The 24,529-nt window shown below is 40.7% G+C and overlaps 1 protein-coding gene across 3 annotated transcripts in view; it reads left to right on the forward strand.

Moving 5' to 3' along the window:
• The window catches only part of sema3b (sema domain, immunoglobulin domain (Ig), short basic domain, secreted, (semaphorin) 3B), an 84,288-nt gene that overhangs the window by 32,878 nt on the left and 26,881 nt on the right, over positions 1 to 24,529 (forward strand). Inside the window, exons 1-3 of one of the 3 annotated variants that reach the window (XM_044210777.1) lie at positions 13,713 to 14,231; positions 14,352 to 14,491; positions 21,429 to 21,933. In XM_044210777.1, the coding sequence (XP_044066712.1) occupies positions 21,756 to 21,933 (178 nt within the window). In that variant the 5' untranslated portion in view covers positions 13,713 to 14,231; positions 14,352 to 14,491; positions 21,429 to 21,755. Of the gene's footprint in view, positions 1 to 13,712; positions 14,492 to 21,428; positions 21,934 to 24,529 lie in introns of those variants that run through there. The other 2 variants (XM_044210776.1, XM_044210778.1) reach the window with 2 other exon arrangements.

Consider the following 24,529-nt stretch of genomic DNA (forward strand, 5'->3'; position numbering starts at 1 on the left):
TTTGTGTGTTCAAACTTGCTTTAACACATCAAATCATTCATGTAAAGATAGTGACAATCAGCTGCAATTTAAACAACATCTGTCTCTTTCTTATTTTTCCTCTTAACTTTTCATCTGACTCTCTTCTTCTTCCTTCCCTCTGTACCTTTGTACCCTTCCTCCCTCCCTCCAGCTTTTCATGCTGCTCAGAGTTTAAACAGTTTTGTTTTTTCCCTTTGACACGTTGGCTCCAAGAAGAGGGGAGGAGTGGAAGGAGGGAAGGAAAATAGGGGTGGAAGAAGAAGAAGAGCTGAGCCAAAACAGAGGGAAATGACAGTTTGTTTGGTCAGGACAGCCGATTACTTAGAACACTCTAATCTTCCTCCACTTGGCCGACTACCTGAAACCTCAAACAAAATGGATAGAGGGAGCCTGGAGACAGAGGCTGTGGTGTATAAATGTTTTCATTATATTTGTGGACTAACTTGTATATTTGACCCAATTTAGCACCATAAATAGAATAAACTACCAGGTTCTGCTTGAAATAGGCAGAGCACAATATTTCCATAGTCTTAAAATAGGTGACACACAGCTACCAATGAGGCAGTATTTATAGATTAAAACACAGCAACTGTTTGACTTTTTAATAATCAGGGGAAGGCAAATATTAATGCAGAAGCAACAATACATATTTAAACATTTTTAGAGAAGTTCCAGATTTCTGTGTGAGGCCTTAATAATGCCTCCTGTCAGCCAGCTGTGACTGGACATCTTGAGTTGATGTGCTTGTCTAAAGCAGAACAGGGTTTTCTATCTTTAGCTAAGGTTGGCATCAGATGAAAATAAAAGTCGTTGCGTATTTCTTCAAAAATATATATTGATTCCAGATTTTGTTTTAGTGGAACATTTAGACATTTTTTGTACGTCTGCATGTGTTTGTTCTCTGTGATTTTGGGGCTATGTTAATAACAGCTGTTACCACTATGATAACGAGGTGATTTCCCATGTTTCCCTGGCAACCCAAAATCACACCCTGTGTCATCTACTGTTGGTGTGTGTGAGACTGGCTGACAGATTCCTTTTTGCCCTGCTTTGCGTCTGGAATGACTGTGGGCTCAGTTGTTCTTTAATAGCTTTGCCATTCAACTGTTGTGCTGTTGTTAAAAAGCCTCTGTTCTCCAATCAGAATATGTACAAGGTCTTTAAATTTTAGAGGCATTAAAATCCTAAACATGTTGAACTTTCCTGCTTGGGGGCCAAATTTGCATTATGACTTGCAGTAAAATTTCCATTGTTACTGTGAGAAGCAGGTCTTTGCCCCTCTGCAGGTCAACAGACAAAATTAGCAGATGTGACATTGCACTTTCTTCTGTGCAGTAAACATATTGTAGTAGAATTTAACAGAAAAAGGTTAAAGGTACTTTCCTCACTTTATTTCACCAGGATAATCAACTCAGTATTAATGCTGCTTTCCAGGGAGGCCTGGGTACATAAAACAAACAAAAACAACAAGACAATTAAAAACATATAAAACAGTTAGTACAGTCTGCTGATCAAGTGTTCTGGAGCCTCATGTATAAAACAGTGTGTAGGGTCCATACCAAAAGTTTATGCATGCACAAAAGCCGAAAATGGCTGTGATAGCAATTCACACCTGCAGGCAACTTTCCCTTTATAAATCACAGTCCACCAGGAAATGTGCACAGGTGGATCAGCCTCATATCCAGCCCTCTACAGCCCATATTCAACTATAAATGGTCAATGCAAAGCACCACATGAATATTGATGCATGTAAATGTTCCTGCTTACTGTGAATCATGGGAACAACAACCAAGAACAAGATGAAACTTTTTCTGACACAGAAATCTAGGTGCTTGTGAGGTGGAGGTTAGAAAGCACATATTGTTTGATAGCAACAGCAGCAGGGTCAAAAGGATATGCAGCCAGTTTAACACTAGAACCGCCAAAGAGTAAAATGTTTCATTGCACGCCAGTCCTAAAGAAACAAGCAGGAAGAACACCTTAGATTATTATTCTACATTATATTCTATTCTATATTTCTACATTATCTATATTGTATATTCAGTTCTATTATTATCATGTAGGCCTATAAAAACATTGCAATAGTCAATCGTTTTTTCTAAAGTGCATGCTGCATTTAAATTCAGACTGTGTTTAGTATATAACTAGTATATAACTACAACAGCGCGGAGTGCATGTCATCAAAAGAGCCACTGCGCGTGGACGTGCCCTTCACAGGTGCAGAAGAGCGCAGGAGAAAATGACCTGTGTGGTGAAGGCAGAATGCAAACACAATAAAACATTCTGTAATTGCTGGGATGCTTGTTGGAAGTGCACACCCAAGGTGCTGAATGTCTGCGCAAAGCGTGTTTGAGCAACACATAGAGAAATTATCACAAAATCAATGCATTCTAATGGCAGGTAAACCTTACCCATTGGTGATTTTAGGTATACAGCGACTCCTGACAGTTCTAGTGTTAACAGTTAGACAGAAAGGTAAACATTATATTGTTGATCATATCAAACATACACCTGTCGACTAAATCCCACTGGTAACAACTGGTTGCCAGAAGACCTAGAGTGGTTAGTAGCCTACTTGTAGCTATCTGTACCGGTATGTCGCGGTTCCGTCGGGTTGGTCTGTCAAATGCTGGACCCAGTTCACCACATAGATCTAAGAGCCCGGCTCTACAGAATCGGCGTATTAGTGCATCCATCATGCAGCATAATGCTCTCAAAATGAAAACTCAAAATCAACTTGTCATGTCATGTATGCACAGTATTAGTATTATATTATTAAAAACAATTAACACTCTTTTCTGCAATTGTTTAATGCTAGTTGATGTTATCTTGGATTTCTACAACCAATGATAACTTCATCAGTTACAGCCCGGCCCTAATACGCTCCTTTGGGCTCCACATAAATGATCATGGTGTATCAGCTGACGTAATTATGGTTTTTCATGAACTAGGCCTACTTCACAGACATAGCACAAGAACTGGAGTGGAAATGTTATTTTGAAACATTTGGCGAGTTTCAGTAATTTGCAGTTTGGCTTGGCCTATTGACAGAGCCAAACAAGAGTGTGCATAACGGCCCGCACATTCTCACGGCAGGTCTAGAGTTTGTGGCAGGGCCGCACATTTTCACGTCACGTTCATTTTTATACATCCTGTGTTTGCGTGAAAACGAGATTTTTGCACAACCTTTTGTGCACCGTTTATACATGAGGCCCCGGGGGCATTTGCAGAAGTGCTTTTAGGTGTATGGGACAGTTTATTAACTCTAAACCACATGGTGGCTCTTTCCACGTCCTTCACTAGGACTTGCTGACATTCCTCTGTCATTTTTGCTGAGTAGTAAAGAACTGTATCGTCTTCATACAAATGGATTAGTCAGCTGTGTTGGAAGGTCATTCATATGCAGTATATGCAGAACAGTTAAGGTCCACGTACACTTCCATGTGCAACACCATAACTGCATTGAGCAAGGCTGGACAGGGCATTTTGAAAAAGAATGACTCCTTCCTTGTAGGTAGGATATAAGCCATTTCATTGTAACCATTTTCCCAAGTAGGATTTTGTGCTGATTTGAGGTTGGTTTAATATCTTCAACCACTGTGCAGAACCTGTCCTGTGCATTTTCCTGATTCTGGGTCCTTGTCTTGTAGAGACAAAAATCTGCCTATGAACTAATTTTAGATACTGGATGGTAAGTTGCTACCTTAGAATGGTCACCTGATGATGAGTGGATTACCTGATGAAATAAAGTAAATTGTAAATGAATTGCAACATTTGGAGTGTTCAACCACTAGAAGCGCTCCGTGATGTCTGTGATGTCTGTGTCCACCGCCGTAGAGAACCGTGGTTTGATTCATGGTAGCATAACCTCCAGCTTGGTTGTGTGTTTGAACAAACACGATTGCCTGCATTTGTGGGTGGGAAGCCGGTGAGGGATCATGTTCTTGTCACTACATTGTTGACTCCTACGGGTTGTAGGTGAATCTGAGGTAGATAGTGCCAAGGTGAAAGACTGTCTATCTGTCATGGTGGAAACATATTTCTCTCTACAGCCTTCCCCAGGACAATGGCAGAGTTAGCTGTGCCAAGAGCTGCAGTCCAGAGGGATGTTTTGAAATGAGATTTGAAATTGAAACAACACAGGGACAAAACTCTGCCACAAATTTAAAGGAAAAGTTAAAAACGATGGTTGAAGGAGTGTGTGTGGGTTCTGTAGTTTTCTTGATATCCTGTCCTCTATTGCCTTCTCCTCATCATCCAATCGGTTTAGGTTTTTATGTTTATGAGATTTCCAGGTCCACTCCTTTATCATCCTCCCTCTTCTTTGCCTCCACCTTTGGTTATAAGAAATAACTTATCAGGTGCCTAATGGGTGGCCTCAATGGTAAAACGTTTAACCTGGCAGTGTCTGTAACTTGTTCTATCCAGAGATACTGTACATAAGGAGATGAACCCCCAAATCTTTTGGGCCTCCCTGCTCCTCTCCTCTCATGGGTGTTTATTCATTCATTCATCCCCCTTTTCATTCTCCCCCTCTAACCATCTTCAATTTGATGGTGAGGATTTCACACCTGCCAGACACAGACATCGCTCAATACACTTAGGAAATACTGTATGTGTGTGTGCTGGAGTTGTGTGCAAGCAGCTGTTTTGACAGCCTAAATCTAAAAGTGAAGTCACAATTATGGCAAAGCTAAAAGTACTTCAACCACGTGTAATCTGCTGTAGCAGTTATGATCAGGAGCAGGAGTGTGTGTGTGTGTGTGTGTGTGTGTGTATGCGTGTGTGTTGTTGCTCTGCATGTCTGGCAGAGAGAAGTGAGTAGCTGCATTTTTTGCATGCCTCACTTTGGGAAAGTGATTGTAAGTGAAGGTTGACATGGTCTGTACTCATAGGTTTTGCTGATAGTGTGTTGTGTACAAGGGGTCCAAAATAGACAGTAATGTCTTCTCCAGTGTGATAAATCTCTGAAGCCTGTGTTTTAACACATTAACACATTTTGAAACTGAAAGAACGTAAAATTGAAAAATGTAATTGTGAAACATGAAGTCTATACCTTAAAGAAGTTTTTGAAGCCTGTCCCCATTTGTTAATGTCTAAGTGAAACACTGAAAGAGAATGCAAAATATACCTGTTAGATGCCCTGATTGGAGATTGAAATTCTAGAAGAATTTCATAAATGCACAAAATTGGTTTTAGCTTATTTTTTTTACAACCAAGGAGAGCCATTGTGATTGTGGCATGATTTTGTTTTTGAAGTTCATGGAAGCTCATGGAAGCTTATTAGCTTATCTTATTAGTTATTAGACAAGAAATTCTATTTTAAACTTGGTCAGCTGAGCTAACTATCTTTACCCTGTTAGACCAAAGCAAGGACCCAGGAAGAATCTCACCCATTGGTTTGACGGGTTGAAACAGACATTATCTGACCACTTCCAACTTGGTTTTAAGGACACTGATTGGCTATAGTGTGAAAGGCCTCACTAATGGGCATGTGAAGCAGAATAATGAACATGTGTTTGAAAGTATGGCTGGATATAGATTTACATTTTGTCGTTTGGTAGCAAAAGTACAGAGCATCATTAAATTAGCTCCTCTATCTTCACTGCCCTTGTCTTCTTCATTGAGCATTAATTCAACAACTCTTGTGAGATTTAACTGACCAGTAGGATTATTTCTGCCTCCAGTGCAGCATAGCCTCTGAGAAATGTGATGTACACTGAATCCACAAATGTCTACAATGGTTACATTATGCATGACAGCTTTTACTTTTTAAGAGTTAGTTGAAAAGCTAAAAAGAAAATGGCAAATTGTAGAAAATTTTATTTTGTCAAAACTGGGTTAAAATAAATTAAACATTTTTGTATAATGTGATTCATAACTCTACCCACTGTGCTTACACTGCAGCAGGTAGTGTGTTGCAGACAGTGTGTATATGTGTGTGTGTGTGTGTGTGTGTGTTACATATTTGCGACAAGTAGAATCACCCGTGAGTGTCAGAACCACTTATGTTCCCATGAAATCTGCTCATTGCTGAGCTTGTCTCAGATTTCCCCTGGGGGTTTATATGCGCACTCACACTAATAACTGCACTATCTCGTGTCTCAACAACCCCTTGGGAAGTGTGTACTTCTACGCACGTGTGTGTGCGTGTTATTAATCCACGATGGTGCTGAGAGCAGCCTGTCTGGTTGGATCAATGCCCATCAGGATCAGGAATCATTTCGTTGGGTCTGCTCACTGCTATCACGTCTCAGGCCTTAATGAGGCAGCACAGCAGCACTGCAGTGTGTGTGTGTGTGTGTGTATGCCATCACATACACCCTGTGCCTTATCTGCTTGCTTTTCAGCAAAAAATGTCTTTCCAAATCCAAGTGTTGTGTGGATTTTGAGATTTTGTCTTTAAAATCATGAGAATAAGAAAATGTCTGTCTGTTAATATTATACATATCAAATCTTTTAATCCACTGCACCCACTTTTTTCTGTTGTATCCAGTGCAAGATTACTTTCATTTGAGAAAATGTGGAGTCAGAACATAGACATTGTAGCTGGTACAGAACTCCCGAATGTCAACATGTGTAACAATGGAAATGGGTGCTGAAAAGAGCATTCACTGACTTTGTCTGCCATAGTAGCCCATCAGAATATGCCCTTACTCTACCCAAAATCTCTATATCCTACTATTACACAAAGATTATTAGTACAAAGATGCACATAATTGAAAAATATGTTAGACACTGACCAGATCTGAAATAGGCCATATGGTCATATTTTAAGGTAATATATAGCTATCCTTAGCAGCATAGCTAACAGCTAGCTGATTTAGTGGCATAAAGGAACTGATACATGTGTGGGCCATTAAAACTGTAAATTTGAGTGTGCTGTCTGTGTGCGGGCTGAAGTTGAAAGCTTCTGTCTTTTAGTAGGTGATTTCCCTGGATTTTGTCTTTAATCCGTCCTCACTGTGATCTGTGCTGAATTCTCTCAGAAATAGCAGCAGTGTACCAACAGCCCATGTTTGATTAAAGTGAAGCTAAGAATTACAGGGCCCTTTGCAGTACTTCTGGCTCAACACCAGCCTGCATACTGTAACTCTTGTCCATATTAGATAAAAAAAAATAATGGAAAGAGAGTGATTTCATCGTCGAAAAGGTTTCAATCGGATTCATCTGGACACTGTTTTCAGAATCAAGACGTTTCGGCTGAAACTCAGGAAGACTCCTTCCAGAGGGCAGGGCTTAAGTAACACAGAGTAGCTTAAATTTCTGAGTTCTCAGACCATTTTTCACAATTGAGAATGACTTCTGGATGGGAGCCGAAACGTCTTGATTCTGAAAACAGTGTCCAGATGACTACGATTGAAACCTTTTCTACGATGGAACATTCCTGGACGAATGAGGGACTACACCGTCTTAAAGAGAATAATTGTTTAGTCTGATTTTGTCAGTGTACTGATTTATTAATACTGTATCAAAACAACAACAAAAAAAAATCAAGGAAAAAGTAAAACATTGTATTTCTTAATAAATATGTGATGGGAAATTTAAGTCACTTTTGTTGATACAGTGCTTCCTGATTTATGATTTTATCACTTTTTTTTAGTTTTTTGTCGACATCTAGTAGAAACAGGCCTTCATTATCTAGTGATCAGCCAGCTAGATATAATAGTGGTGGGAACTAGTGCAGCAGTGTGCAGTCCACCGAGAAATACTGCTTATTTCAAGTGTGTGTGTGTGTGTGTGTGTGTGTGTGTGTGTGTGAGAACGAGACAAAGCAGTAGTCATGCAAGGTGCTGTAATCCACTCATTGACCTTCAGAACCTGCTCTGAGGTGTGTGTATGTGTGTGTGAAAATGTGTCACTAAGGCCATGCTTATTCTTGAAGGTGGTCTTATCCACCCGGTGACCCTTGGAGCCATATGGTGTGTGACTGCGTGCCTGTGAGAGTGTGTGTCCCACCTCTGAGCCTCCTGGCACCACAGTCAGTCCCCCCACCCACCTCTACCCCTTCATCCTCCAACCTTTCAGCTGGGTGTGATCACATCAAAGTGAAGCAGGGAGGATTACAGGTTGCTGTGCCCCTAGGGTTCCCAAGCAAGACCTCTGTCTCTCTCTAACTGTAACACACTCTCTCTCTCTTTAATTCCTGCCACTCTCCACTGGGGCCCCTATAATCCCTGTGGTATCAGGAGGTCAGGGGGCCATGTCATGGACGACCCATGAGGACACATATAGTACAGTTGGATATGGATAGATAGATAGCTAGCTGAGCCTGAATACAGAGACTAGACAAGACTAGAAAACTAGTTAATGTTACACTGTCTGGTGTCTCTTTCCCCCTCCTTTTTGTCTTTTTTCACTTCTATTTTTCCTTCCTTCCTTAATTTCTTTCTTTGTTTCATTCTGCCCTTCATTTTTCTTTTTCCAACCTCTTTTTTGTTTAATTTCTGGCCATGCAAACACAGCAGCACTTAGCTGTTCACACCCAAATGCTACTTCATCATGAAGCCCCAAAAAACACCAAAATGGCTTTTTGCTCTACCCCATCAAAACTTCACAATTCATGTGTGTTTAACTCCTGACCCAACACCGTGGATGCTAATTATTAATTAACAAATTCACTTCAATTCACTTCACACACACACAAACACACATATACACACACATAGATTAGATTAGCATGTGGTTACAGCTGGTGAAATGGGCTGCAAGTTGCAATGATGCTAATGATCCACTTAGTACTGGTATTAGTTTTATGTTGGGTCAGTGTGTAACACCCATAGTGCCTTCAAAACACACAGATAAAGAGAAAGGTTCTTGGTTGTCTCAGTGGTATTTCATGCTGCTAATTTTACAGGCTTGAAATCTAGGCCCTGATATTTCTGCATCTGTTGAGCAAATGTTTATAATGCAACACTTGTAATGTTGGCAAGTGTCACACTACTTCAACACTACAATAATGTAACTGCTATGGTTGGCCTGTTGTAAATACATGCCATTTGAATCCATTGTCCCTCCCTTGCTTTTGAAGAATCTGTCTGACTCTGCATCTGTCTTGCAGGATTTTAAAAACATTCCTCATCGAGGTGGAGCAACAATGTAATGTGCCTGTGTAGATTTACCTCAGTTATCCCACTAAATTGAAAGCGATGTTGAGGAGAGCATACATACAGTATGCAGTAGGTCAAACTGAAGTAATCATAACTGAATAGGATGGACGCATGTCTCTGACAAAGCCAGTTTGGCCCAGAAAGAGGGGTATCACCAGAAGGTAGCAGTGGATGCCAAAAAGTGCTGCATGTTGCCTCCTTAATGTCCTCATACATGAGGAGGTGTGGCATCTCTGCAGAAATTAATGCCCAGTTTTTCCAGTCTGACATCAGAACTCAAGATTAATTCAGATGAACACCCTCAACCATCTGTTAACCACTCTTGTGGATTGATTTCAACTTTGTTTGAAAGTCTAGTGACAGTACACCAAGCATATTATAATATATATACAATATATAAGTCTTCAAAAGTCTTCATGTTCAAATGCCTATACCAAAATTCATTGCATGCTTGCTATTGGATTATCTGTAGCCCATCTTGAGGAGATGTACATTCAGCCTACTTGTCTTCCATCTGATGACAGCCACACATTCACTGGCCATGTCCTTCGAAGGAGGTGGCCCCCCAAAATTGGATACAGCTACACTCCTACGCCAGACAGTAGAGAATTCAAGCTGGAGGCTGGTGAACTTCACAGCTACATACCAGAACACATCTTGAGATGTTGAAATTACTATCTGAATCCAATGTCTTGCCTAAAGATTCTCTTCCAACTATAACACCCTGCTCCCTTAGCACTTGTGTTAATAGGCAAAGTTTTTAAAGTCAGTATGGTATCATTAACTTCAAGGAAGCATGACCTTCCAACACTGAGGCACTTGTATTTTCCTTTTATTCTGGGTGTTTTGTTTAAGGTTGCCTTCAAAAATAACTCATTGCTACATTAATATTAGTATAATATACCCTCACAGTTGGGATACCTAATGCTAAATACCTACTAGACCTATTCTGGAGTCTGGTCCCAGTGTAAGAAGCCAACTTCCAGTCTGACAGTATATTTCTAATTAGCACCAGAAATAGAAGTTAGCTGAGTTTCTTGGGAGCTGCTATTGTGCAGTTACACTCAGGTTAGTGTTACTTTAGCTGCTGAGGAGATTAAAACAGTTTCCCTAGAAAAATGTTTGTATAACCTCTGGAATATTCCTGCTCATTTGATTACACAACGTAATATACATGACAAAAAAAAATTGATCCCAGATACTTTATGAAAGCAGAAAGGAGTTTTGACCATGGAAATCAACCCAACCCAATGTTGTTCAGTTATTTAACATTTAGCGTTAGGTATTCTCAGTGTGAGGTAAATATAAAACTGATATGTATGTGTCAAGCTAATCTGCAGGATCAAGCCAAAGTCCAAACCTTCCTGCGACAAGAGTTACAGACTGACACTCCCCTGCTCATTGATCTTATACAAAACACTATAGAACATTATACAAAATATAGTAAACAATTCATTAAAATAAAGCTATGATTCAATCTGCATTCAAGAGCTATAATTTTATGACACAATATTCTTGATGCAGAGCTATCCACTTGTTTAACATACTTAAATTGCTTTACTCAATTTATTGTAGGCTACAATTTGAAAAAAATGTTAGAACATATAATAAAATAGTATTAGATTTTCACTTTTATCTTTGGTTTTCTATTCTATATCTATTTTTGGAATACCTGAATTGATTAATAAATAGACCAAAAGACCACAGGGGCAGACTCGTGGGAGACACCAGCCTGATTATGGTGCCACTGCAATCTAAAGATCATTTCGGTTCATTGACTTGCAGTAAAACAAAGATTCACTAAGACACTATTAGGAAACTGAGCCCTCATCTTTTTCAGAAGCACAGAGACTTTAGCTGAGACAAAAGCCTTTGTCAGGATCACAGCGCTCACTCTGCAGCCTGTAGAGACATCAGACTGGTTTATGACAGACAGGTCAGCAGGGGGTGGGCAGTGGGCTGAAAACTGCATAAGCACACACACACACACACACACACACACACACACACACACACACACACACACACACACACACACACACACACACACATTGACTTACACAAATAGCTTGAAAGTGCATGAAAGTGTTTAAAGCACTGAAGGCAAGTGTGCATTGTGTGTAAAAATGAAGGCAAACTTGGAGACAACACACACACATACTGCAGTGAACCCCATAATGTGAGACCCATGACCTCTCTGTATGGGGACCCTACCCCTAGTGGGTTTGTGTGTGTGTGTGTGTCAGGGTTGCCAGGCACAGCATCGCACCTGCCACTGGAATGAAGATTAAAGGACTGGGGCAAGTAGGGAGAAGTTGGACACACACACACACACATACACACATAACAGTGTATTTGTGAATGTAACACGGTCACTCAGATTTTGGCAGCACTACAGAAGTGACTGTAATGCGGTGTTGTTGTTGAAAAACATATTTTGGAGTTTGGTCCATAAAATCTCTGGTTCCTACTAACTGTCATGGAAAAAGCACTGTACACCAATTGAGGACTTAGGCTTAAAATTTTAACTTGTTGATGTGTGATCATTTGAGTGTAAAGTTGGGCAACAGTAGAACTACATAGGTCATTTTGTCTATCCACTCATATCTTTTAATGTTATACTTCACCCAGTCTTAGTGCTAGGAACATACTGAGCATATGGTATCAATGGACAGTAGTGGAGGAGTGGATTATGCTGCAGGAGTTGTTTGACAAGTTGAATAGATGCTTTGATACATTTTCCCCTCGTGAAAACTTGTCATCAAAGGAATACCCAGCCTGTTCTCATTCCCAGGGCGTCAAATACTGACGTTTTGTCACACCTCTCTGCGTTGTATACAGACCCGCAAGGTACCCTTTAGCGTTTGTATGGGATGCACAGGGCTGCCAGAAAGCCTAAAGGAAGTCAGGTGACATAGTATAACAAGTGACATAAAAACCAGAAAGCCTGCCTGTGGGGATGGTGGGGTGGATGGATGCTTCAAACAACCCAGGACTTTCACCCCGGAGACCGGGGTTCGTGTCCTGTGTGAAACCAGAAGTTAACGTTGAGTTATTTAAAGTTTAAGTTACGTTACAAGGCACATCACTTACGTCACTTCCTACAACCCAACCAAGTAGTTTCTGAAGGCTTCTCTTATCTGTTATCTGTCACACCCCTCGGCATGTATACAGACGCACATGGTACGTCTGTATACATGCCGAGGGGTGTGACAAAGCATCGACGCCCTGGGAATGAGAACAACATGGAATACCTTGTAGCTGACTGTATTGAACTGAACCACAGCGAAAAGAAAATACAAACTTTTATAGCCACCTGTCAAGTATACAGGGGTAAGTGTTATACTCACTTTAAGTCCAACCATGTGAAATCTTAGAGGTAAAACGTTGCTAAACTTTAAGATCTTCACCCTGCACTTAAATGGCTTTTTCAAATCTGGTATTACACAAGGGAAGAGACCCTTTTGATGTCTTCATATAACTTTTAAACCTTTTTCCTTCCTTTCTGTGCTTTTCATACAATCATGTGTTCAGAGGCTGGCTGTCATGAATAGCTGACCAACTTTGATATGTGCAGAGGATGATGTAGACCCTCATATGTTATAAATGTATGCCAATTACCCTCTTACTGTATTTACAGTATCTTATCAGCCTACATGCTGTCCCCACCAGCATACAGTCATTCTCTTGTATCTGGAAATCTTTCTCTTTCTCTCTGTGTTTGTGTTTGTTGTGATTTTTATCCAAACTTGTCTGTTATTGAAATACATCAATATACTGTATGTCAGAGCTGTTTTTAAATCTTTTGTAGGAAGTCATGAGTCTGTCAAAAATAACATCTCACAGCAGTTACACCCAAGTCTCAAGACTAATTCAACTTTTTTTTTATTTCTCGATTTCCACTCCACTTTTAATGTGCAAATTGAAACTATGCATAAAACAGGTGGATGGAAATGCACTTACTAACTGGCCTTATGTATCTGTGGTTGCTGTCCTGTTTTTAAAATGCAGCTTTGTGCCATATTCCGACTGGTTGGTTTGTGGACGTAGGTCATAGCAACAATCACATGGTGAGAATTTGGTTCTAAATTTCTAATACAGAATTTTGAAGCAAGCTTTCTTTAGTTGATCAAGCTCTAAATTGGCCAAAACATGTATCTCACAGTGTGATCTAGGACCAGTGTGGACTGACAACCAAAGATCACACCATGTTACTCTCATGATTATCAACTTTCAACTGGGACAGTCCCAAATCACACAGTGAATAGAGGCCTTTAAGACTGTCCCGAGTCCAAGTCACAAGTCTGTGTTGTGGAGGGAGTCTCTGCTGCTGTATTGAGGTTTAATGGTCTCAGTAGACATTAATTAAAGTCACTGATCACAATGATGGACTATAAAGAAGAAAACGTTTTATCCGGGTACCAATGAAAATATACAGTAGCACACACAGATGCATACACACACATTGAGAACAACACAATGCATGTCACTGCCCCTTTCCACTCCCCTCCTCTCACCTCCCACCTTTCCCTCCTCTCTTCGACCCCTCCCTTTCTCTCTCTATCTCTCTCCCCTCTTGAATTAAGTCCATTATTCCTGCCTGCTCTCCCTCTGAGCACTTCTACTCCGCTCAGCTCCTGTGAAAACTGTGTGTGTGTGTTAAGAAAAGTTTTATGTGTGTGCATAGGGTTGTGTGTTTTTCTAAGTGGAGCTGGAGTGCAGCCGTTCATGAGTGGAGCTGACTGCAGACAGGGGAATACTCAGATCTCACTACACTGCTTTTTAACTCACGCACCAGCTGCTTTTTGGACTTTTTTAAGACTCACTGGACTTTTTCGCACCAAAGTGGGACTCTGTCGCTGCTCTCTTTCTGCCCTCCAGGCACCATTCCCATCACTGGAATTACTCAAGATTTTTTTCACAGCTGAAAATAATTTTTACAGGAATATCTAACTGCCTATTTTAATTGTATTTATCCTCTCAATTTATAGACTCTCAGTTTTTTCCACCTGATTCCAGAAAAAATGTTTCTGTACATTCTCATTGAATTTAGATATGCACAAGCCTGAGAATGGGTGTTTTGCACATAACAAGAGCTCAGTGAGTGTGTGTAGGTGTGTGTATACAGCACTCTCTATACTGTGAGTATATAATCAAGAGGGTTTGTCTCATATGGACATGTGTGTTTTCTTTTTTATTCCAATAAAAAAACCATGAGAGGTCAGACAGCAAAAGCAGTACAGTAACTATGGAAACAGCTGGTCCTGCCAGAGGTATGTTGGGCTTAGGTGGACGCTGATCCCGACCTGGAATGTTCTGAACTCTTTTGGAATTTGGTTCGCCTGGAAACGGATGGACAGGTGAGTTCATTTTGGTCCAGTCAGGAGCAGGGTCACGGTTTACATCCCCGAAATGTTTTCATTTCAAGTTATAATTTAGGATAAAAATGTAGCATAGAAATTATTTTGGATTTTCTGACAATACTATATATACTATAATTAATTTTGTGGTACGCACTTAAATTACATACTTCTGTCACTGTGTATTCCAAAAATGACTTCAGTTAGCATACTATACAGAGTACGGTCTAGACCTGCTCTATAGGAAAAGTGCAATGAGATAACTTCTGTTATGAATTGGCACTATATAAATAAATAAATAGAAAATAAATTGAAATTGAATTGAAATGATGAAATAATGCTGTTATATCTGAGTTCATGTTTTACTCAGCCAGCTGTGTTTGTGACCTGATCTCATGCAACAGTACTATTCCTGAGCCATTGCAAACCCAAGTATCTTTTTACAAGTCATACTGATGACATGTGGGCTTCTTCCTCAGAGAACTGGGTTGAAATCTGCACTGCTGTTTCATTTAGGAGAATAGAGTGAGTTGTCTTCCCTCAGAGAGCTGTTTGGAGCAGCTCCAGTCAGGAGACCAGAGGCAGCTCTGTAAGGTCCTGACTTACTGCTGCTCCTGGGTTTAACGCAGCCAAATGGCCGGCTACCAGCTACCAGCAGGCTGCCCTCGCCTTAGTGGCTCCTTCATTGTTTTTTTTTTTCAGAGCTTGTTATACCAGACAAGAGGTTTAAGCCTTCTTATGACCATAGCAAGGCAGTTCTCTAACAGCATTTTTATATATTTCTTCCTTGTAATGTATCAGGTTATCCACAATAATATTAGTCTAATCACCATCCTCAAATCCAGCTGTACAGGCTAAACTGATGAAAAAAAAAAATTAAAAGATATCCATAATCTTGAGTAAGACAGCTCAGACTTGGCATGGTGCACAACTTTTGCATTTTGGACACCAGCCAAACAGGTTCAGTTGATTCCATTTTTGTTATTTCTTCAATTTTTCAATTCAAAGATTGACTAGTGAGAATAATTTAGCCAAACTGAACAAATACTAGCCACGGGTTCGCAGGCTGGGAAACTTTCCATTCATGATGCTGAGCCAGATGGCTCGGTACCAGCGATCAGCAGAGTGCTGTAGCCTCCCCGGCTCCTTCATTCACTCCGTGTCTTTCAGAACAACTAGGCTTTCCAGTCCCAGACTGTCTTGCTTTCTCTTTCTCACTTTGTTTTTTCAGCTTAAATCCCATAAAGACTGGTAGTCACTTTTGGCTTATAGCTGCTTTACTTTGCTGGTTGTGTATGTATGTGTTAAACTTTGATTTACTCCTGTCCCTAGCAAGACCTTCCACTGAAAACAAGACTGTACTTCTAAGCCACATTACACAGTGGATAGAGAGCCTGCTTTTAAATTATTTTCTGAACCTTCATGTGACTAAGCTTTTTATTTTTTTGTGTGGTCTTTCTTTATAAAGGTTTATTTCTTTTCCTACTTTTCAATGGAAATGAGGCACTGTTCAGCTCTTTGTTCTGCAAAAGCAAAAGGATCTCATGCTTCAAACCAATAACATTGTCACAGCTGTAGTCATTGTAAAAGTCCTACTTTTTACATGCTACATGGGAGCAGAAGCAGAATACAGCTGCTTCTGCTCCCTCTAGAAATTGTAAAAGTCTGGCAGCATATTGACGTGCGGCCACGCGGCCCTGCATCACCTGCTCTTCCTCTCTTTCGCTCTGGACATGTAAGGCTTTCTGCTTTCCTGTGTTATTTTTTTTGCAGGAAATGGAGCAATCAGACCCGCAAGCCAAGCCAATTTTTATCTGAGCTGAATCAAAACACCAACTTTTTACATGTTTGCTGCACTTCTACTACTTCTATACAGTACTTGTGGAGACACTGACTGACATTCTTTCCCTAACCTTAATCATCACAACACCAACCCTTTGTTTAACAGTAAACTAGTTGTTATTTCCAACCTCAACCCTAAAACCTAGTCTTTGTGGGGAACTAATCAAAAATCTAGAGACTAATCAAAAATTGTCTCCAGATGGGAGGTTAGTCTTGACAATGTGATGAATACATAACATGCCCTCACACACCATTAGTCCTTGGCGTTCTGATATAATGCGTATTATGAGCACTTTTTTGATACGCATTTCACATTTATGGCAAAGCAATTCATGAACTTGATTCAAAAAGCAGTAAATTGCCAGAATGAAAAGAGTTAGTGGCATGAAACTTCTACTTGCAATTCCAATGCATTTCAGATGTGTTTTATTATAATCAAAATGACACAGTTCGATAAGAATGTAACAATTTAACTCTTTGTTATGTGGTTACATGGAAAAAACAGACACCTTACACCATTTATAGCAAATGTTATCACTTTCAATGTAGAAGTGGATTAAACTCACCTCGACCCGGTCCCCTCTTTTCTCTCTCACTCTCTCTCTCTGCTTCGTACAGTCTGACTCACCTTTTGCATCCATCCTGCCTCTTCTCTTCTCTCCTGAATGCTCCACTGAGTGAGACAGTATACGTATGATAATAAATAACCTTTAGAGACAGATGTGGTCTGCTATTTCAGCGATTCACAACTCATAATCAATTTGAATTATCAACTGACTGAAATGCAGCTTTTTCCTGCTATTATTGTACCATAGTATGGCATTGCACCAAGGATGATTGTCAGGGTCAGAAATGCAGGGGGCTAAGGACAGAAACTGCATGCCCAATGCAAATATGCAGAAATGCTTACTCAGCTCATAAAGGTCTCTAAAAATTAATTAATTAAAAAGAACAGGGCAATACATGTACTGTTTTAATCTTTTCACCTGGATTGTACTTTTTTATACATATTTTTTTCTCACTGTTGAATAAAAAAAAACTTAATTTCTTTTCCTGAGGTACTGTATAATACATTGGATTTTTGTGTTCTTGCATTTTCAATTCTCCATAATTTACTTAATCTTCCACCTTCTCTTGCCCCACCTCTCTCCCCCTATCAGACAAATTGGTGCAAAAGCCAACAGTAACCTGCTGTTTCAAAAATTTTACTCTGAAAAGCTGAGAGCTCTCCTTCCTCCTTAACCTCTCCACCTCATTCTTCCTCTTCTTCCCTCCATCCATCCCTCCTTCCTTTCATTTCTCTGTTACAGGAGGCTTGTTGGTCACAGGCCAGGGAAACTATTTTCTCCCTGCAGGAGAAACAATTCGCTCCTTTTTCTCCATCACCTCTCTCCTTGCTCATTTTCTTCTCTATCCCTCCCTCCCTCCCTCCTCTTCTACATCTTTGTCCTTCATTTCTCTTCTCCTTACTATCTCCACCTCTTGCTTTCCCTTTCTCTTACTCTCCCTCTATCCTTCTTTCTTTCCCTCCCTTCCCATTTCTCCCCTACAGTACGTCCATCCACAGTTCCTCTTCCAACTTTTTCCCCATCTCACTTTTCTTTCTCCATCTATGTTTCTTTCGTCCCACCTTTTACTCTCCAATGCGTTATTTATTTGCCTTTCCTTCTTATGTGTTTTTCCCTGCTATCTCACATCACTCTTAAAACCTACTTCTCTCCCTTGTTCTTTCTCTCACTATTTCATTTTACTGTTCTTGCTTCTTCCTTTTTCTCCCAAGTTCCCTTCCTATTTCTCCTTGCCCCCCAATTGTGAATTTTTTCCCTTTTCCTACTAACTTTATTCTTCATGGTTTTCCCATCCACTTCCTTTCTGTCCTTGTCTCCTTTTGTATCTCCCTCTGTAGCTTCCTCTCTATTAGCCCCTCAATGTCTCTTACTCTCTCTCTGTCTTCTTTAACCTGTGTTGGTCGAGGGCTACAGGTTAAGCTGCTGATATCATTCATTCATTATTGTGTTCTGTACTGTAGGGTTGCACTCTGACCTTGCTCTGAAAAGCCCGTCTCAGCCTGGAGGTGGGCTGCTTTGTCTGCCCATGTCTACTTAGGCTGGTTTTTGACAGGATGGCTTGCCGCCCCCCCTAAAGAATCTCTCTCTGTGTCTTTATTTTTAATCCACTCCCTCTTGGCATGCCACTGTTCCATGTCTATTGAAGCTGAAGTGAATGCGAGTGTCAGCGGGCCCAATGGCTTTTTTATTAAGATGCATTATGGAGCATGCAAGGAGTTTGTGTATTTGTGAGCGTGTGTGTGCATTTGTGTGTTTGTAGATCTAAGTGCTAAGAAGCAGAGGTTTGTAGATGAGTATATGTAAATGATGTGTGTGTGCCCGCTCAGGGCTCTGGGATGAGATGAGCATGTGCAAGGACCAATGCTCTCTTCAACTCATGATGGCATATTTGGAAGACACACACACATGCTGAGACACACACACAGCTCAGGGAGACTCAGAGGAACAATGGGACTGGCCGTTCCATTTATAGCAGCCGACAGGAGTATAAGGGTTCAGTGCTGCCTTTGTCACTCCCAGGGACTGTGATGTGAACTGTGTGTGTGTGTGTGTGTGTGTGTGTGTGTGTGTGTGTCATGGAGCTGCAGCTGATGAGAGCACTGGCGTCCTTGAAATACTGCAGCATCTTTGCAGCTCAACACAACCTTTAGCACACACACACAAACAGTCTTATCTTTAATTCTGCCTCACCCACACACAAACACACAATTTATTAATGAATTTACACACAATCACTTCCTTGACATTGGCTGGGAGAAATTTGATGTTTTCTGCTTAACACCTAAACTCAGGAGACCAGAACTATAAAAGTATCCCAGACGATTCACACCTTACAACGCCTCTTTGTGCACTTCTGAAACAATGAGTTCTGGCAGAGGATGGTTGTGTGCTGTTCAAGGCTTGCATGTGCGCTTTTGTCCATTCATGAGTGTGTGTGTCTGTGTGTGTGTGTTTACATACTGCAGGGTATGTGGGAGTTTATGTTCCTGTTCAGCTCTGTCCTGTTGTGTTGTGGCCTGGGAGCCATGAGCTTATGAGAGGTCTCCTGTCTCCACGCCTCAATAGCTCCATTATTCATAAAACTATGTGCCAACAGTCTGGACGGGTCTGTGTGTGTGTAGAGTTTGTGTGTATATTCTCATATGTGTGTATTTCAGTATGCATACTGTATACTGTATTCTGTGCGCTTAAAAGTGATCGCCGCAGCTTTCAGCTGTACTTGCACCAGGAATTTCAAAATTTATGTAAAGACGTCCCAGCTTAAAATGAATAAGGTGAATTTTGGGTGGTTTATTTGAAAATTTAGCATGCTTTAAAGACAGTTGTGATGATGATAGTGAGCCAGTTTCAAAGCTACACTTCACCCAGTCATCCAAGAAATCCTTAGAGTTCCTCCATGAACATATGAAAGATTTACCACCCCTGTGCATGCAAAAAATATTTTTTTTTATTGTGATAAACAAAGCTGAATCTGTGGAATTTTGAGGGACCATCTTCTCTGTTGGGAGACCCATTCTGCAGTTATTCTCATAAGACAGGTGCTACCTACATTAAAAGTGTCCTAGAAGCCCACCACATCGCCAGCAGAGTGTTGGCGCACTCAGCTGTGCTCTATCACCAGAAGTCAAAATGCAGCTTGGGTTTAGCCCATATATGGCTGCAAGATTTGGATAAGTTCTAGGGGTGCATGGTTGGGCCAATATGGGCTGAGAATCAGCTCCAGTAGCAATACTTTAATAATAACTAACTAATAATAATAGCTAACTTTGGGCAAGTGCAAGTGTACCAAACTTAGGCTGATGTTGGGCCAGTTTTGTCCACACAGGCTTTTTGAAGCTTCTTACAAGTGCCATATAATGAAAGATAATAACTGGTGTTATTATGTCTGATATTGCACCACAAATCCAGTCTCCTGTACAGAGTAGAGTTGAGCCTCACATTGGCCAAGCAGTTGATTTCACTCCAAGACAAGAGAGGGGTTTTTACAGAGAAGAGCTGATGAAGGACAGTGATAGAGTTAATTGTTAGGAGGAAGAGAAGAAGCAAAAATTTAAAGTGAAAAGGGGAAAAAGCAGACAGTCTGCCTGTTACTGACTGTTATATTGTTACAGCTGACCGCAGAGTCCAAAGTACTGAAAGAGAGGAGTGTGTGTGTGTGTCCTCTACACACTTTTGACTACAACATTCACATACATGTAGACTTACGAACCAGTGACCTCATTCCTGGTCCTGCTGTGGTAGAGTTGTGGTTTACAACAACACACTCACAACCGAGGCACCAAGTTATTGGGGATTTTTCCGAAACAATAACAAATCTGTCACTTTAAATCCGACTACAGTTCTCTAATAACTTCATAGAAATTCTTTTTCTATACTCCTTGATGCTCATGGTCAATTGACAGCAAGTCCCCATACCAAGAAACTGAGGTTACAGAAGCACAGTGTAAACAAGATTATAAACCAACATTTTGAAGCTTTGGATAACTTGTAATGTTATTTATCTACTACTGTGTAACTCAATATGGACACAAAATCTGAATAAAATGTTTTTTTTTGCTTTGTGTTGTTGGACTCACTCACAAGTGACAAGAGACTGGTAGCAAGCAAGAGAAAGACAGAAAGAGAGAGGGGGAAGCCACTTTGAGTTGGCAGTGCTACAAACATGGAGAGATTGTGCTTGGTTTGGCATGGCATATCTCTATCACACACAGTCTTCATCACCATGGTCGGTGTGTGTGTGTGTGTGTGTGTGTGTGTGTGTGTGTGTGTGTGTGTGTGTGTGTGTGTGTGTGTGTGTTTTGGATACCCTGAGTCTTGCTGTAATGTGAAGAGATTATAGTGTTTTCGCCATAATGGAGGCTGGCATTAACACAGCCTGGCAGGGGCATCAATCTGACTCTGGCTAAATATACCTCAGACGCCAGTGTTTGTGTGTGAGCGTGTGTGTGTGTGCAGGGTTATCCCTGGCACACGTATGCTAGTTGTGTCCATTTCTAAATCCTCTCCCTTCCTGTCTCTATTTTTAGGTCTCTATGCCCATGTGTGACGTTTTTGTCCCGTCTTGGATGTGAGAGGTAAACTTGGTCGTCCTTCACGGGAGGAGCACTGGATCTGCCAAGAGAACTCTTCAAAACCAAGGAGGACAATATAAAGATTACTCTGAATATTAAAGGTAGAAAGGAAGGAAGACTGGAAAAGATTGAAGCTCTGCAAAAAACAAGAGGGAGAATCTGTTTTGGTTTTGCAAAGCTGAGTCCAAACTAGTCCAAAGGCAGGTGGACATTACTGCTAAGTGGAATATAAATAAATAAATTCACTTTTGAAAGGAAGGAGCTTGTTCTAAGCGTGCCGAGATGATGACCATGATGATGATGATGGCGGCCATGATGGTCACCTGCAGCTCTCTGTTCCTGCTGGGTCTGGCCGCTGCTCATGCTTCCTCTGGCACCATGACCCGCACTTCCTCTTCATCTTCATCCTCTTCCTCCTCCTCCTCCTCCTCCTCACCACGCATGAAGCTCTCATACAAAGGTAAGATCCAAAGCTTTGACGAGGAAAGTTGAAGTGTTTCTGTCTAAAGAAGGCAAATTTGGCTTGTGTGTGGTGGTTTGTTCATGTGAAGGTATGTGTGTGGGTCTTTGCCTCTTCCACATAATGTCCTTTGTTCTGTGTACAGTACGTGTACACACACACACTCACACAGACACACACTCTTGGTTTTTCATGTGAGATTCCGCCATATCCTTTTCAAAGTAAACAGTCCTGAACAGAAGCCAGCCGTAATTTGTGGTTGCTGTGATTCACAGCCACACTCATACACAACCAGATGCACACACACACAGCTTAAACACACAGGCAGGGTTTTGTGTTTCATCTCGAACATTGTAAGTTAGAAGAAGGCAGCTCAATGCCCAACACAACCACATAAACCAGAGATGTGTTCCATCATTTAAGCCGGCATTTACAGCCTGAACTAACTCACCAAGGACGTGAGGCTTGTGAAGGCCGTCTGCCCAGCTGAGATATGTGCTCCCTTTAATTTAGGCTGAAGGTAACATGTAGCATACAGTACATGATGGGAAGACAGCAGAATATTTTAGTTTTAGTTGACACATGAAGGACTAAAAGAGATCCCGATGACCTCATGAATCACTAAAATTACTTGCCTTAAGCAGAACACAGAAAATGACAACGGTATGTTTCTTTATCCAGTCGAGCTGAATATTCAGTTATGTCTGACTGAGGAATGAGTTTGCTGTAGGCTAATTTAAAATTTCTAATCAAACAATGTCTTTTGTAATAAGTAATAAGCAGGATATATATATATATATATATATATATATATATACATATTGCATATATATGTGCAAGTAGGTGGTCATTGAAATTACTCTTTGATGTGGTAATTTAAGTCCCAGAATAACTCTTTTTAGTTACCCTCACAGTGCAGCTCAAGGGATAGGTAGGGGAGGGCTCAAGGGATAGGGACAGTGTGAGTTGGTAAGTCACACTGGTTGCCCCCTGGACTCAGGGTGCCCCCCCTGGAAAGTGTCCTCTTGGATGCCCCTATGGTAGATAAAACATGATAAATTGCCCTCTAGGGTGCCCTTCCAGTGGAGAAAACGTGATGCAGTGCACTAATGGGTGCCCTTCCAATGGATAAAATGTGATGCAGTACCATATAGACTGCCCTACATGCTAGAAAATTAGTTGGCCTCTATCGGTTCCTATGTGCGAGACAATGTGCTCTCATGGGATGTCTCTATAGTGGAAAATGCCCTCCTAGTACCCCTGTTGTAGGTTTTTTGTTTAAAAAAATATAGCACAACTTTCATAACACTTTCAGCGTGCTGGTGCCCCACCGCATGCAGCTGGTGCCCTTTCTTATTTTTTTTCGCCCATAACCCTTAGACAGCCTCAGTCCACCACTGGTAAGTCAGTTGGTCTGTCTGCCTGTCTCGTTAGCATAATAACATGCTAGTTTTAACATTTTAACCTAACATGATACACATAATAACATTATCATGCTAAAATATTAAACATTACATACTAAATGTTAGCACATTATCATGCTAACATATTGTATGTTGCATAATAAACATTAGCCTGTTAATGTGTGATATAATGTGTGATATATCTGTTTATCTGTACATTTTACATGTTAAACAAGTTAGCATGTTAAGTACATGATTGTGGCCAAAAGTAAAGCTGATTTTTTTCATCCACCCAGCAGTTTTTTTTTTCTTTCTGGTTTGTAGCATTATAGCCTCCCAGGGCAACTAGGGTGTATGTAGACTTTTACTGAAGTCCAGGACTTAGGGCTGCCTGAGAAATATGTTCTCTGTTTGTTTTGACAAATAACATGTGAACTATAATACTGACAGAGAAGAGGCATAACACCAGACAGACACTTTGATCTATTTAAAAGTTGTAGTTACATAATTCTCTCAACATGTATCAGAGAATAGGTGCTTTAAACAAGTATCATTTTACAGTACAGTAAGTGTCTTCTTTGGACCCAAGGTTATTGTCACCACAGTATGGTGGAACTGAATAATAACACATTTGCTGAAAATGGCACATTAATATAAAACAAGAGCAGTAGACCTAAAGTCCTGATGTCATGCAGGCGGCTGTTGGGTGGCGTCAGAGTCTTAATTAAAGTTATAAATACCCATTAGAACAATGGTAGACTAATAAAGCAATTTTAATGTGTAAGAAAAGAGGGCCTTGGTCTTGTTTTCTCATGCTCTTGGTTTAAGCCAGGCCAGCAGGGGATGATGCAGTCCCTTTATTTCTTAAGCTTCTCAGGCCAAGAACACAGTTTTTTTCCACTGGCTTGGGGTAATTATTATAGCTTAAGTTTACAAATCCAAGCTGAATTTTCCTGGGCACTATTTCCCCAGAATTTGTTGTTGCCAGTTTGGAAACAGCAAGGACACTCAATTTTTCCATTGAAACCAATATAGTGTCATTATACTGTCAGGATTTTGTCCTTTCTCTTCACAAGACACTGGCCCTAGGACACAGCTCAGAAATGTTATTTAAATACTAAAATTAAGCGGTAATCTTCTTTATCACCCACATGACTTGTTGCAGCCCTGTGGCCAACTTACTGATTTGGATC

The sequence above is a fragment of the Siniperca chuatsi genome, linkage group LG10, assembly GCF_020085105.1.
Source record: "Siniperca chuatsi isolate FFG_IHB_CAS linkage group LG10, ASM2008510v1, whole genome shotgun sequence".
Lineage (NCBI taxonomy): Eukaryota > Metazoa > Chordata > Actinopteri > Centrarchiformes > Sinipercidae > Siniperca > Siniperca chuatsi.